The following is a 13533-nucleotide window of genomic DNA, read 5'->3' as shown; positions in this document are numbered from 1 at the left end:
CGTCCCGTCGATAGATAATATTGCTGTACACGCCAGTTTTTACGATTTCGTATCCCTATATGCAGACGTGTAAATACGAATGATAGGCTAACACCAAGAAAGGAGATTTGACGCGAGGAAAGATATACGAGGAGGCCAGCTTCAGCCACTCGGGGACGCAATGACTGCTTTGTTGGTTTGACGTTCGAGCAGATCCGAACGCGCCTTTAAACGACGCTGCATCAGCCGGCTCTCGCTAGGCGGTGACAGGCCGAACAGCTGATGCAGCGACGAGTCCTTTCCGAGCAGACGATCCTTCCCGATGGTCTTTGAGTCGGAGAGATCGATGCTCGAGCGAACCGAGCATGACTTCGGACGAGAGTTGGAACTCGTGTCGAACTCGCTGGAGGAATGAGTGGCGCAAAGCTTACTATGCTCGGACAGCTCGCTGCTCGAATCGGACATGTGCCCGTACGGATGATTGTCCTCGTCGGTGGACGAAGTCGATAATCTCGCCTCTCTGTTGTCTGCCAACTCGTCCAGATTGACAGAAAAGTGTTGAAGTACTACGCGATTCACAGCCATTGCGGATTCGGCAAACGCCGAGAGTTCCCTCGCGGAATTGTTCTTCCTAAAATGGGAAGAGGAAGAGGAAATTTAGCAACCATCTCGGCAATCCTGAGACTGAAAGAATGGCCGAGCCGAGCCGAAACCGAACCTGATAATATGTGGAGTGGTGAGAGCTTTGTCGGCGTTTTCCACCGAACTCGGCCCTGGATTGATCCACTGATGTTTCAGGATACCCTCGGCGCTGAGCCTTCGGTGGGCTTCCTTGACCAGCAGGCCTCTGATCAAGTCTTTTGCATCCTCCGAAATGCACCTCCATTCGTTGTCTGGGAACTCGTACCTGCCCTCTTGAATACTGGTGAACAAAAGCTCCTGGCAAGCCTGACAGTTTTCGCCTCTCTCCCAGCCGCAGTCGGTGCCGCAATTCCCGTAGAAAGGTGGATATCCGCATAGAAGAATGTACATGATCACGCCCAGGCTCCATAGATCGCAACGTTTGTCGTAATAATTGGCTTCGCCGATGAAAGCCTCCACTACTTCTGGAGCCATGAAATCGGCGCTCCCCACTGGCGTAAGAAGCTGCGGCGTTGCTACGGGGCTGGACAGTGAGTTGTTGAACTTGATGCCCGAACCAAGATCGAAGTCGCACACTTTGATCGGAATCAACTTGTCTGGATACACGCACAAGATGTTCTCGGGTTTCAGGTCCCTGTGGGCGATTCCTGGTGGCACGGATAAAACGCAGGCGTGTTAACTTTAACCGTAACTACTAAAACCAACTACTATCGCCAGCTGCTCGTTAATTGGCATTCCGGATAAAAGACACTGTACCTTTCTTGTGAAGAAAATTTAATGCGCTCGCGATCTCCCTGACTATCTGACTCGCCTCGCGCTCGCTGAAGTGGATCCGTTCTTGAATTCGGCTGAGCAGCTGGCCACCGTTAACCTTCTCGAATACGAGATAAAATTTCTCTTCGTCCTCGAAGAACTCAATCAACTGAATGATATTTGGGTGTCCCTGACAATGGTGGAACGTCTCGACTTCCTTGAATACTCGGGCGCGCGCGTGACCAGGAATCTTGTCGATTATTTTAACGGCGTACTCCAGGTCCGTGTAAAGCGACCTACAAGTCTGAACCGAGGCGTAAGCACCCTCTCCAAGAACTTCGCCAGTCAATCTGTACAATTCTGAAACAAACGAGGACGATTTTTATTTCTTCCGACGCATCGCAAGCAACAGGCAACGTCCGTCAGGTCAACTGGCAATACATTTGGCTGTACTTCCGAAAGGGACCGGTGACCGATCGAGGTGAAACTTGGTGGGGATTACGAGGGCTGTGGAAGGATCCTAAATATCAAATTTTAGCTTCGGCAATTAATGCGTTCAAAAGATACAGGGGTAATTGTGCATAAAAGGGTGCCCCTTACAGATTTCTTTTAATCACTTTACCACGGTCCCCCTCTTAACAATATTTCTATTGACTTACACCGACACAATGCATTCCACTTTCCAACTTGTCCCGTGTATTAGTATTGGTTGGGGCTAGATTAGTGCGGGGGCGCGTAAAGCATGGTAGCGAACCGATGTGAGTTTGGCGATGCTAAAAATAAGACTGTGGTTACAGAATTTGAGAAATAAAAAATGGCAGGAGGGCCCCCGGATGGGGGGCCTGCACCAACGTCAAAAAAAAAATTTTTAAAAAAAAAATTAAAATAATTTTTTATTAATATTTCGGGAACTAATAAATACCCGAAGCTACAATTATAGATTTAGCGTCCACACCCCCTCCCCACCAAACCTCATCTCGATCGGCCAACAGACCCTTTCGGAATAATATCCATACATTTTTATTCGTCTCAATTTAAACACCTACCAACTAATCATTTGTGAATACTGTAGTAAACGAACGCGAAAAGGACTTTAAACCCAAAGGCATCGTGTCGTATCGTCGCAGGTCACGCGCTAATATGTATGTATTTTTTCTATTATCCGTACTAGGCGATATCTCCGCACCGACATTACAGACCATCGTGTCTTAAAACAAATATCTATTACGCTAGGTGAAATTTACATCACTCAGCGCGTTCTGCGTCCACCGCGATCAATGTGAAGGTCAAAGGGGTAACGCGTCGAAAGCATTCTCAAACTACTGCGCACAAAACGTTGGCGCTCTCGCTCTCTCTCTCTCTCTCCCTCGTTGCTCCCTCCTCTTCCTCGACCGCCACCACCCTATCTAGCTCGCTTTACTAGGTCTTTAACTTCTCGTTCCCTCTTGCTCTACCCCCACCACATCAGAACGCGACAACTTCCGTTCCGTTCCGTTTCGTTTCATTCTGTTCCACTCTATCCAATGGTTTCGTTCGTTCGTTCCCTCGTCCAACGTTGCAACTATTGCGACGCTACTATCAATTCTCTTTTCACCGCCCCTTCTGCTTCCTAACCCCTCGTTTACTCCCCCCCTTTTAACTCTCCCACCACCGCCCTGACACTTTGTCTTCGCCAAAGATACGATTTCAGCTTGGCAACACCGCGGAATACCTAGCAACCCGAAGCTGGATAATATGTGCTCCCACTTTTACGCGGTTCCTACGCTCTCTAAATCGCCAACAGCATAACCGATTACAACAATTAACTCGAACACAATGTATCATCGAGAATTAGAATTCAAAGATCCCTGCACGCCCCCTGTCGTCAATGACTAATGATCGATAATCAGCGCGATGATCGCACAGTCCGATTTGCAGGGTGCGATAATCGTGAGTCGTCACACTCGATACGTTAAATTCGCGTTTGTTGTTTTTAACAGCCGCCTCGTAATATATATGCATGACGAACGGAGCGCCATTTACGTTCGCTGTGTATAATATATTTATGTCATTCATGTGTGCCTTTGCGCCAATTTGCTCTTCAACGACGGTCATTTTCAGGTATTAGTATACACAATGACTCGGTCCATTGTTCCATGGTCAAGTTTCCAGCAAGTTGCAGGTTAATTTGCAATCGTTACACTCAAGCTGTTATATGTATCTATCCTCGAAATGCCAATACGACGGAGAATATGAGAAATAAGCTGCGAGTGTTCTATTGGACTCGAAGGAAGTCGAGAGGCGCGTGTCGAGTTTCGCTGATTACGCTCGGAGGCGTAAGTAAACACGAAACGAAAATCTTTCGTCCTTAGGTCACTTGGCAGCGAGCATTACCTACATACACTCGATTTAGATCGAGTTACACGAGAGGATTTTCATATGGTCGAGCGTCTGTTCTCCCCGAATTTCGTGCAGGTACTGTTGACAAGCTGCGCCACGAGAAAACAGACGATACGAAAACTTCTGTGTCTCTATAATAAGAAAATGGCATTTCTTACCGCGACACACAAAGAGTTTTCGAACGTCGCGACGAACGAGAATCTTAGGGACAACACACACATCCGCGCACGTGAGTGTAAGTATACGACGCGTCACCCGTGCCCCAGATTTTAGTGTATACGGGCGCGCTCTCGTGCCTAGGTTACCCCGCGCTAGAATACATGTATGTATATATACGCAAGTGCGCCCCGTGGAAGCTTCTCGAATGCGAAACTCTTGCTTTACGAATCGATCCGTGCGGTGATGTAACCGGCTGAGGCAGTGAACTCGCTTAATGTTTTTGGAAAACTCACTACCCTGCTCCCTGCATTCGTCAGCGAGAGGGTGCGCCTCTAGCAGTGTCCTCGGTTCTCTCATATTTCTATTTTAATTTAATTTAGACCGACACAAGAATGTAATCGACGGATGACGAAATGAGAGCGCTTCGTCGATCAGAATCCTTAAAAGTTCCAATTCACACAGGCATCCTGCAAAGTCGTCGATCGTTGTACTGAAAGGAAAAGTTGAGTTTGCGCGTGCGATCGATTCTCGTACCATCGCGCGTGAGTTTCTCAAACGTTCTGAACTTGTGCAAGGTCAGACACCTAAGCGTCAACGACAGAATGCATCACGATTACGACCACGGCGAGTCTGCAGTAGCAAGTGAAAAATGTAGATGGCGCATAATCCCAGTTCTATATATGTACGCGTACTAATCTATAGCCAGAAACTCGATGAACGAGCAATACTTGGTTGTATCGAACCCTGTGAAATCATCTACTACTACACAAGTACTACACCTACTGGCTATATTTGGCGCTAATTAGTTATTGCTCAGATACAACAAGCTCCGACGCTTCGTTCAGGCCGATTGCATTATTCACGGTGGAGAAGGTGCCCCTTGCAACTTCCAGGTCGTCTACCAACCAACGAGAAAGAGAGCACAGAGAAAGCGACAAATGTGTTGCTTATCGTCTGCAGCATTACATTGCATTCGTTTAACGTCGAACGGTGTTACCTATCTCTTCAGAGTTTCCAGCAACATAAACACGGTAATTTAATGTGGGGCCGAGAATCACAACAAAACTATCGATCGATTTACGGCGACAATGCGCGTTCGGTTTTGTTCTCGTAGTTCGTACTGTCGTAAATTATCCCATGGATTGAGATTTGTTTACCTTGGAAGCAAGAAGACATCAAGGACGAGCCAGAACGTTTCTTCCTGCGCCTTTTACGCCTGGCTTCTTCTTGTCGAGCTTGCACTGCGCTCATCGATTCTCCCGTTGTATTCACCGTGTCTCTGCAACCTGCATCCTCTGAAACAAACATTGCGAGCGCGCATTCGTTTAATCGGCACGACACGTGAAGTAGGGCTGGGGGGACTATTTGTCGAATTTTTCTGTATCCGAATATTCGAATACTTCAGTTGCTCAGTTATTTGGCGAATATAATTTGAATATCCAAGTATCCAAATACTATTCGAATATCCAAGTATCCAAATACTATTCGAATATCCAAGTATCCAAATACTATTCGAATATTTCAGTATTCGAATATTTCAGTATTCGAATATTTCAGTATTCGAATATTTCAGTATTCGAATGCTATTCGAATATTTCAGTATTCGAATATGTCAGTATTCGAATATTTCAGTATTCGAATATTTCAGTATTCGAATATTTCAGTATTCGAATATTTCAGTATTCGAATATTTCAGTATTCGAATATTTCAGTATTCGAATATTTCAGTATTCGAATATTTCAGTATTCGAATATTTCAGTATTCGAATATTTCAGTATTCGAATATTTCAGTATTCGAATATTTCAGTATTCGAATATTTCAGTATTCGAATATTTCAGTATTCGAATATTTCAGTATTCGAATATTTCAGTATTCGAATGCTATTCGAATATTTCAGTATTCGAATATGTCAGTATTCGAATATTTCAGTATTCGAATATTTCAGTATTCGAATATTTCAGTATTCGAATATTTCAGTATTCGAATGCTATTCGAATATTTCAGTATTTGAATATTTCAGTATTCGAATATGTCAGTATTCGAATGCTATTCGAATATTTTAGTACTTGAATGCTATTCGAATACTATTCGAATATTTTAGTACTTGAATGCTATTCGAATACTATTCGAATACTCAAATATTCGAAGTTTATTCGTAGCATGCAAATACTTATAAAATATTCAACTATTCAATTATTCGAATAGTCCCAGCTGTAGTGTGAAGGAATTGAAGGGAACTCGTCGTTCGTGTAAACGTATCCTTCGCGAGAAAGAACAGAAACGCTCCTGTCGATTGTAAGTATTATTAAACTTGGCAAATATAATAAATTTCATGCTGGAAACGTTAGATCGTTCCAGAGTCTGCTGTGAATACGAAATTAGAATTAAACCTCTGGGGGAATGACCATAGTCCAGACGACGCGTCGCGACGGCGACGGTGAGGATAAAGTTACGTAACGCATGCTTATATAAAAATGGGATTTCTCAGGAATCCATCGCGCGATCAGTCGCGGCTGGCAGTAGCACCAGCAGATACGTGGATGTACGTGACACACCCGTCATACCCGTCATGCCACGCCACTTTTGTTATCATCGTTATACATATGATAGGTACTATTTATTGCCAAGCGCGTTTATCTCCAACGATTCGAGCGCGAAGGCAAGGTCATTAGTCATCGTTCGTTTCAAACTTATTAATAATATTTACATTATCGGTGGTCCTGAAAGGTATATTTACGCGTTTGATTCGTTCCTGTAACTGTCAATGGTTACGCAATTTCGCTAGCAATTTGAACTATTACAAGGGGAGGACACCATGTGGTAGACGCCGATTTTTATGAGCCTTAGCACGATGGACCTATGTCGAAAATAATTAAATAGGTGTCCGAGCGTTTCAGCCAATAGGCTTTAATAATAGATATATTTACATGGAAATTATTAAAAATTTAGGGTTTTAGTGGGTACAAATCTCACACTACCCTGGCGCCTGCGGGAGATTCCCTTCTGGAGGCGTCAGGGTGCCGTTTGAAGATGTCTCCACGTTAAAAAAAAACTTTATAAATTTTTTTTATAAATTATTTTTTTATAATTTTTATTTTAACTTGGGGAAATATTCAAAGGTACCCCGACTCCTTCAGAGGGCAATCCCCCGGGGGCGCCAAGACAGTGTGGGACTTTTACCCATTAAAACCCCACGGCCACTATTAAATTTTTAATAATTTCCATGTAAATATCTCTGTTATTAAGGCTCATTGGCAGAAACGCTCGGACACCTATTTACTTATTTTCGACATAGATCCATCGTGGCAAGGCTCATCAAAATCGGTGTCTACCACATGGTGTCCTCCCCTTGTTAGTAGAATTTGTTGTATGTACAGCGTCTCAGGAATTACTGTCTAATTACTATCCAATTATTCTCGAGGCTGATGCGATATCGTGCATTTACAGTGGCAGAAGAACCGCGTGGCTCCCGTTGCTTCTGTCAACGACAATAAGACTACTTTAGGCGTCCGTTAGTTAACCGTTCGACCAAGAAATATACTTATATCGTTACGCTCAGCGCCAGCTCATCTTCCGGAAAGGGACACGCGCAATTTAATTTAAGCGATCGGGAATACTATTAAATCAATAATAAAAAAAAAACAAATATTGAAGCCTGTGAAAGAATTGTTGGAACGGTAAGTTTTGGCGCAGCTCGGGTAGTTAAGGTAGGTAAGTGTGGTAACGCAGCTAAAATAAATCGTACAGCCAAGTATTAGGAATTATGCGAGTGCCACACTGCCACTCCTTCCAGTCGAAAGTGTACGAGTTCGCGTGGGTCGAGGAGAAACCAGCGGAGTCGATGGGGACGACAGCAAGCAATCATGAAAGTATAACGAGCAAGTATTTTCATCACTGTCCTTGTTGCAACGCGTTTACAATACCTTTGGCAGCGCAATTCTTACCGAGATTGAGAGTGACGCGAAGATAAATTTTCGAAGGAAAATAAAAAAAAAAAAACAAACACGAGCTGAGAGATTCCCGCCTCGAACGATATAGTATGCATATATCTGGTGTGCAAACGTTGCGTTACAGAAAGTGCCGATCTTCGAACTTTGTTCAAAAACCCCGGGCTTTAACATAAATTAGTTCCTCGAGACAAGATTAAATTGGCACGCCTCCGGCTGCAACTACGCGCACGAGTTACGGACAAGAGTTCATTTTTACAGCCACAACTGCGCAACAACAACAAAAAATGCCCCCGTCGCTAAAGGAATGGTTTGGTCGAGTAATATTAATCTACACACCAGTGTAATTTAGTCTGCAGCGAGTAGGTATGTAGATTATTGTTTGCAAGGCCGGATGAAAAGCAACAAAGTGCACAGCCGACGCCACAGACGCCACCGACCACCCAGAGTTCAATGACTGGCACGGAAAAGGAACGCCGCCATCTTACGCGAGATATGCACGCACGATACTGTCGTTGCATCCGCCAAACCAACGACGAGAATGCAAAAGCCCATATCGACAGTGGCAGTTGATGATACCTTACGATTTATACCAGTTTCCTCGTCTTTTGTTATTTGTCGCTTGCAATTTATCTTCGTCCTACCAACGACTGCCAGATTAGAAAAAGTAATCGGCAAAAAAAAAATACGTGCCACGTAGATGCGCATCAACGACCGTTGGAACGCAGGCGGCTCAATCACCAGAACCCGAGCATCATTTTTTGCGAAATCAAGTTCAACTCCGCGCAACACAATAACAGCGTTCATTAGAGATTTTATTTTCACGATCTTACTTCTACCAGTTTCGTAATTTTCACGCTTATTTGTATATATTATTATTCTGCGATCTTTCCCTTCTGAAGCTCTGTGTAAATTTGAAACTGCGAGTCGAAGAAGCGCGAGAAGCTATTCGGCAGATTTTCAAAATCAATCCGTTGGTAAACAGAAAGTTTTTCTTTTTACAATGAGAATTGCCTTGCTTCAGATCGCACCGAGTTTTTCACGAGTGAGTTTTGACGTGCTACATAAAACGCAGAAATCCCATTGCCCTTCGGAACGAACCCTTCCCTTTAAACGAAGTGGAGCCACGAATCAGACATGCGCAAGGCCCCCCCCCCCCCACTTCCACGGGACGTGTTCTTTGTTTGGGTTGCCCTTACTGACGCCCTTCGCGATACGCGTCCAACTCGAACAAGCCGACTAACCCACTTAGACCCTCGAAAATAATTCAACGACGCGCGTAGCGTCGCGTCGCCTCTCTATTCGGCGTATTCGCCTCCATTCGCGTCCCACCGCCTTTCCAACCCCCCCGCAACGGTTCAAACAACGATTTTTACCCGAAATATTCCTAAATTTTCACCAGCAACCACTGAATATCGCTCGAAACACGAAAAACAATTTTAATATATTCTTTTTTATAATTGTTCTCTTCGTGCAACTACAAATCCGGCGTATCTAATATGCAGTGAAATTTGTACGAAATAGGAGACAGACGCGAATTTGTTTTCGACGGACTTCAGAGGGTAACGCTGTAATGGCTATCGCGTTATGTACATATTTCGATCATTGCGAGCTTATTTTCTGCTAAAGAAGGATATATAGTATAATATTCGTCGCTAACAATAAGAAGACGTTGCCTTTCGATAGTTGGTCGGTTCGAAGTGATCAGAGTACATATTCGAAAGAAACTGATACATCGAGAGGTATGATTTGTAAATCAATTTCAAGGCGAAAGCGGTTAAACAGCGAAACGCGGAGCGAGGAACGTTGGCAACGGAATGGGTGTAGGTACCGGTTTCGAGAAAGTTCTGTCAAGCAGCTTTGATCGTCTCGTTCTCTGGTCTTCCATTGCGGCAAATCTTGAAAACAGTAGCAGATTTCACGGTTGGTCGGAACTACACGTATCGTTTAACGTACGCGCGTGTCAAGCCTACTCGATGTACAACGCGCGAACGTTGAGAGCAAAAGAATAGATCGAAAGAAACGAGCGGCCACCGAATTGTTTTGAACCATCAACCGTGCCGGCCGCGAAGCGTAAACATAAAAATGTTGTGAACAGTCTCGGAAGTGCTCGTAGAGAGTGGCGCATATACATATGTACAGATTATGTACCGCGTACCACTGTCCAATATCGGTTTCTTCGAACACAAACGATAGATCGGCATGGCATTAGATCGAAGAGACTACAGAAACGTATATATAGTATATTTCTCTTACCTCTTCCCGCCTCCTGGCCCCCGTCCTCCCGTTCTTCCAGAATTTTCTCCACCATTTTCGCTCGCGACAATGTCACTTGTGGTAGCGTTCAGAAAAAGAGTGAAAAAGGAAGTTCTCTTTTTCAATACGGAGGTTCTTCTGTTCTCGCCTCGTTGCTTTTCCTTCTCGTCCCTCTTTTCTTCTCGTCCAACCAGCAATAACGGAACACTCGCTTACTTAACCCGATATCAATAATTGTAAAAAAAGAGTCAGTCGTATATACAAAAACACCTATATCCACTAAGGTACTGATATAATCTTCCTTCCCAGTTGCTGCTCTATCGTCGTTCGGTAAACGCACAAGGTACGCTACGTTACGTTACCTCTTCTACGGTACGCATGTCTTTCTTCTTTTTCTCCCTCTACCGACTCACTCCCTCGGGATAGATCGATGTATATCAGTGTTGGTATCACAGATATAAATAAATATATAAAGGCTATATTCTACTCGTTTTGCTCCCCTGGCTCCCGCGATCTCTCCGAACAGAACGACAAAAGATGCTGCTGCTGCTGCTGTTGTCGATGGTACGTGTCGTAATTTGGATCTTTTCAATAAATACTATCACAGACTTTGACACTGCGCTTCTTCTTTTGTTCCTTCTGTCTGCTAGCTTGCGTGCTTATTCGCTCATAGTTGAGTTTCTCCTTCCCACTTACAGAGCGGCATACGCGTAGGTATCACGCGATAAAGTTCTTCAGTGTCCACTGCCTTGGTTGAATCCGATAACGTTCCCAGTGGATAAGCCGCAGCCCGTTCTTCAATCGCGAGACAACGCGAGAAACCAATTTCCCGAGTCGTCTCAACCGCCGAGAAAAACTCTGCCGCCTCTACCTTCGCTCCTTCGACTTCCCTCCTCCACCTCCTCCTCCTCTTCCTCCTCCTTTCCTACTCTGAGACTTTTCGCCGGATAAACCGGGATTTCTCCGTATGCGAAGATCCCGCGATGGATGCTGCTCCGTCGACGCTATCGCACAGCCTCTCGCACGTAGCGGTAACCGGGCTTGGAAGCGCATTAAAAATCCTTCGGCTAACACATCAGGTCACTTCGTTCACCTTCCCTCACTGCTCGGCAGTTGGTTTCCGACTGAACTCGCAAGATGGCCGCTAGCCGCTCCGCTTACCAACATCCCTACCGCTCACGTTCCACGCTACCCGTCCACGTCTATCCCCACTGCGCGCTCCCCAGCCGCCTTTCCGTTGCTTCCACGTTGGATCGGACGACTTCGTTGACGCCCTCTGAGACAGCGCCGCGCCGCGTCACGTAGCTCCCTATCAGGGGCTCTCTTCGCGAGGAGACGCGTACCGATCGTGCACCACTGCGGCGCGCGGTCCTTCACCAAACCCGTGCCGTATGATGCAACCTTTTCGTCCCTTGCAAGTATCTACCTACTTCGGATCGATTCGCGGCAGAAATATAGTTAACCGATACTTCATAAGTTTGCGTCATCGAACAAAGTTCGTTACAAAATCTGACCCAGACCAAAACAAGATGTGCCGAATGACCGATACGAGACACGTTAACCCCCAGGCTATCGTTTCAGATTTTCCGCTTCTTCTTCCTTGTATTACTTTCTTTCTACAAACTCTTTCTCAGCTACCCCGATCCGAAATTCACGGTCCGCAAATATTTCCACAGTGCTCTACCGACGCGTGAGAGTCACTGGTCATTCTCGTGCGTTTGGAACTGGCTTGCCAGTAATAACGCCATTCTATGCGAACGTTTCTCATCAACGTTTTCGCGAAACTTGACCGAGACGTGTTCACCGGCTCGGTCTTCGGTCTAGGTACTCGAGTTGTTTACAACTGGCATCATTTATACTCCGCGTTAGCGAGGACAGAGCCAGATAAATATACGGGAAATGACGCCGGTAGCGTGCCGTGCGTTGTTTTGGGAATGGATGCGCGCGCACAGTGGTCACACCGCCACGTATACAATATACATCGCGCGATGTAGGCAAGGAGGAAGGATCGAGCGCGAGAACCGCTCCTGCTCTCTCCGTGTGTGTGTGTGTGTGTGTGTGTGTGTGCCTCACGCGCGCTCGTACTCACGCCCGCATCTCTGAGCCCGAACGCGAGAATAATACTCTGTATTGAGTGTATTGAATGTAAGCGGACAAAGCACGTATGCGGAGGAAAGAGAAAAAGAGAAAGAGCGAGAGAAACGAAAAGGGGCGGGTGGCATCACTCGAGCTTCTGTAGCGTGATGTGATCACATGAGGAGAGCCTATTACACGTACACGGTACGTGCGTTACGTCTGTATATGTATGTATACGTAGAATATTCGTACAGTTCGTACACTATGCGCAGGCGTGAGTCGGCCATCGTGGTTTGTTTTCAATCGCTCGACATCGCGTGAACTTGTTGCCCGTATAATCGCTACGGTATTGCGTCGTAAGTTTATCAGCCGTATTATTATTACGTAAGGTTATACGGTCGTTTGTTTACCTACACGTTCCACGAGTACCTTCCTATTTGTTCTACGATATAGATCAGCGCTCCATTTCAACAACATTTCGTCAAAATTATGTCGTATTTTGGCTTTAAGGTTGACCAACAGCAAATACATTAGACGAAATTTCACTTTCCTCCCTCGTTTCTCTTACAATCATGTTTTTCATTTTCGTACGCTACGTAGACGTCGCGACTGCGTAGAGGACGAAATTGTTCGTGACACTGCCATCCGCTGTTGCATCAGTAATGCGATAATCGCTCACGCGCGCTTCCAACGATTACAATAACGTCTCGAATTAACGGTACTAAATTCACGTCTTTGTTTATCAAGCGTTTTCGGGCGGTTCAATGCTTTCACAACAGCAAGTTATTACTTTGCTCTCCGAAAGATTGACTCTAGGTTCGATGTATTAGGTATGTACATGTATGCACGAATCAGAAATCAGAACTGTCGCCCTGAACGTTTAAGGAATCGGAGATTGTTTAATCTCGGTAACAAACCGACGGTTTGTAGATTGTTTAGAATCAGTTTTGCCCCAAATTGTAACCGATCGATCGGATCAACGTTCTTACCGTGAGAATTACTGTAGAGGTTTGTTGGTTGAACAGAAACTTTAAAGGACAGTGCTCGGTCGTGTAAAATAACAGCGGGAACCGGTTTCTGCACGTGGCAGCAGTTGGACGATCGCACCGGCAAAACCAACACCCACCTATTTACAGTACCACCGATTCACGTAACCTTCTTACGCTTTCGAGACATTCCCCTCTTGCCTATTCCTGCGCCTTATCACGAGAACGATGCAACATATTAAAGGCAGATATTATTAGAAATAACCGAGGTTATAACGCAGCCAACTTGAAACTAAATAGGCACGTAGATAGTATGTAAATGGGACAGACAGTTGGGAAGTTGCCCCAAAATGC

The 13533-nt window shown here is 45.2% G+C and overlaps 1 protein-coding gene across 1 annotated transcript; it reads right to left on the bottom strand.

Annotated features, from left to right (window-relative positions):
• Positions 1–36: 36 nt before the first annotated feature.
• LOC143378931 (MAP kinase-interacting serine/threonine-protein kinase 1) lies at positions 37–11939 on the bottom strand. Its single transcript, XM_076831061.1, has 5 exons — positions 10118–11939; positions 5070–5207; positions 1378–1734; positions 698–1268; positions 37–610 (listed from the first exon to the last, which is right to left on the bottom strand). The coding sequence occupies exons 1-5, from the start codon at positions 10170–10172 to the stop codon at positions 142–144; spliced, it is 1590 nt and encodes a 529-aa protein (XP_076687176.1). The 5' UTR covers positions 10173–11939; the 3' UTR covers positions 37–141.
• Between the last annotated feature and the right edge of the window lie 1594 nt (positions 11940–13533).

The sequence above is a fragment of the Andrena cerasifolii genome, chromosome 2 (genome assembly GCF_050908995.1).
Source record: "Andrena cerasifolii isolate SP2316 chromosome 2, iyAndCera1_principal, whole genome shotgun sequence".
In the NCBI taxonomy this organism is placed as follows: Eukaryota; Metazoa; Arthropoda; class Insecta; order Hymenoptera; family Andrenidae; genus Andrena; species Andrena cerasifolii.
Note: the sequence above shows the minus strand (reverse complement) of the source record. Positions and strands in the feature narration are given on the sequence as shown.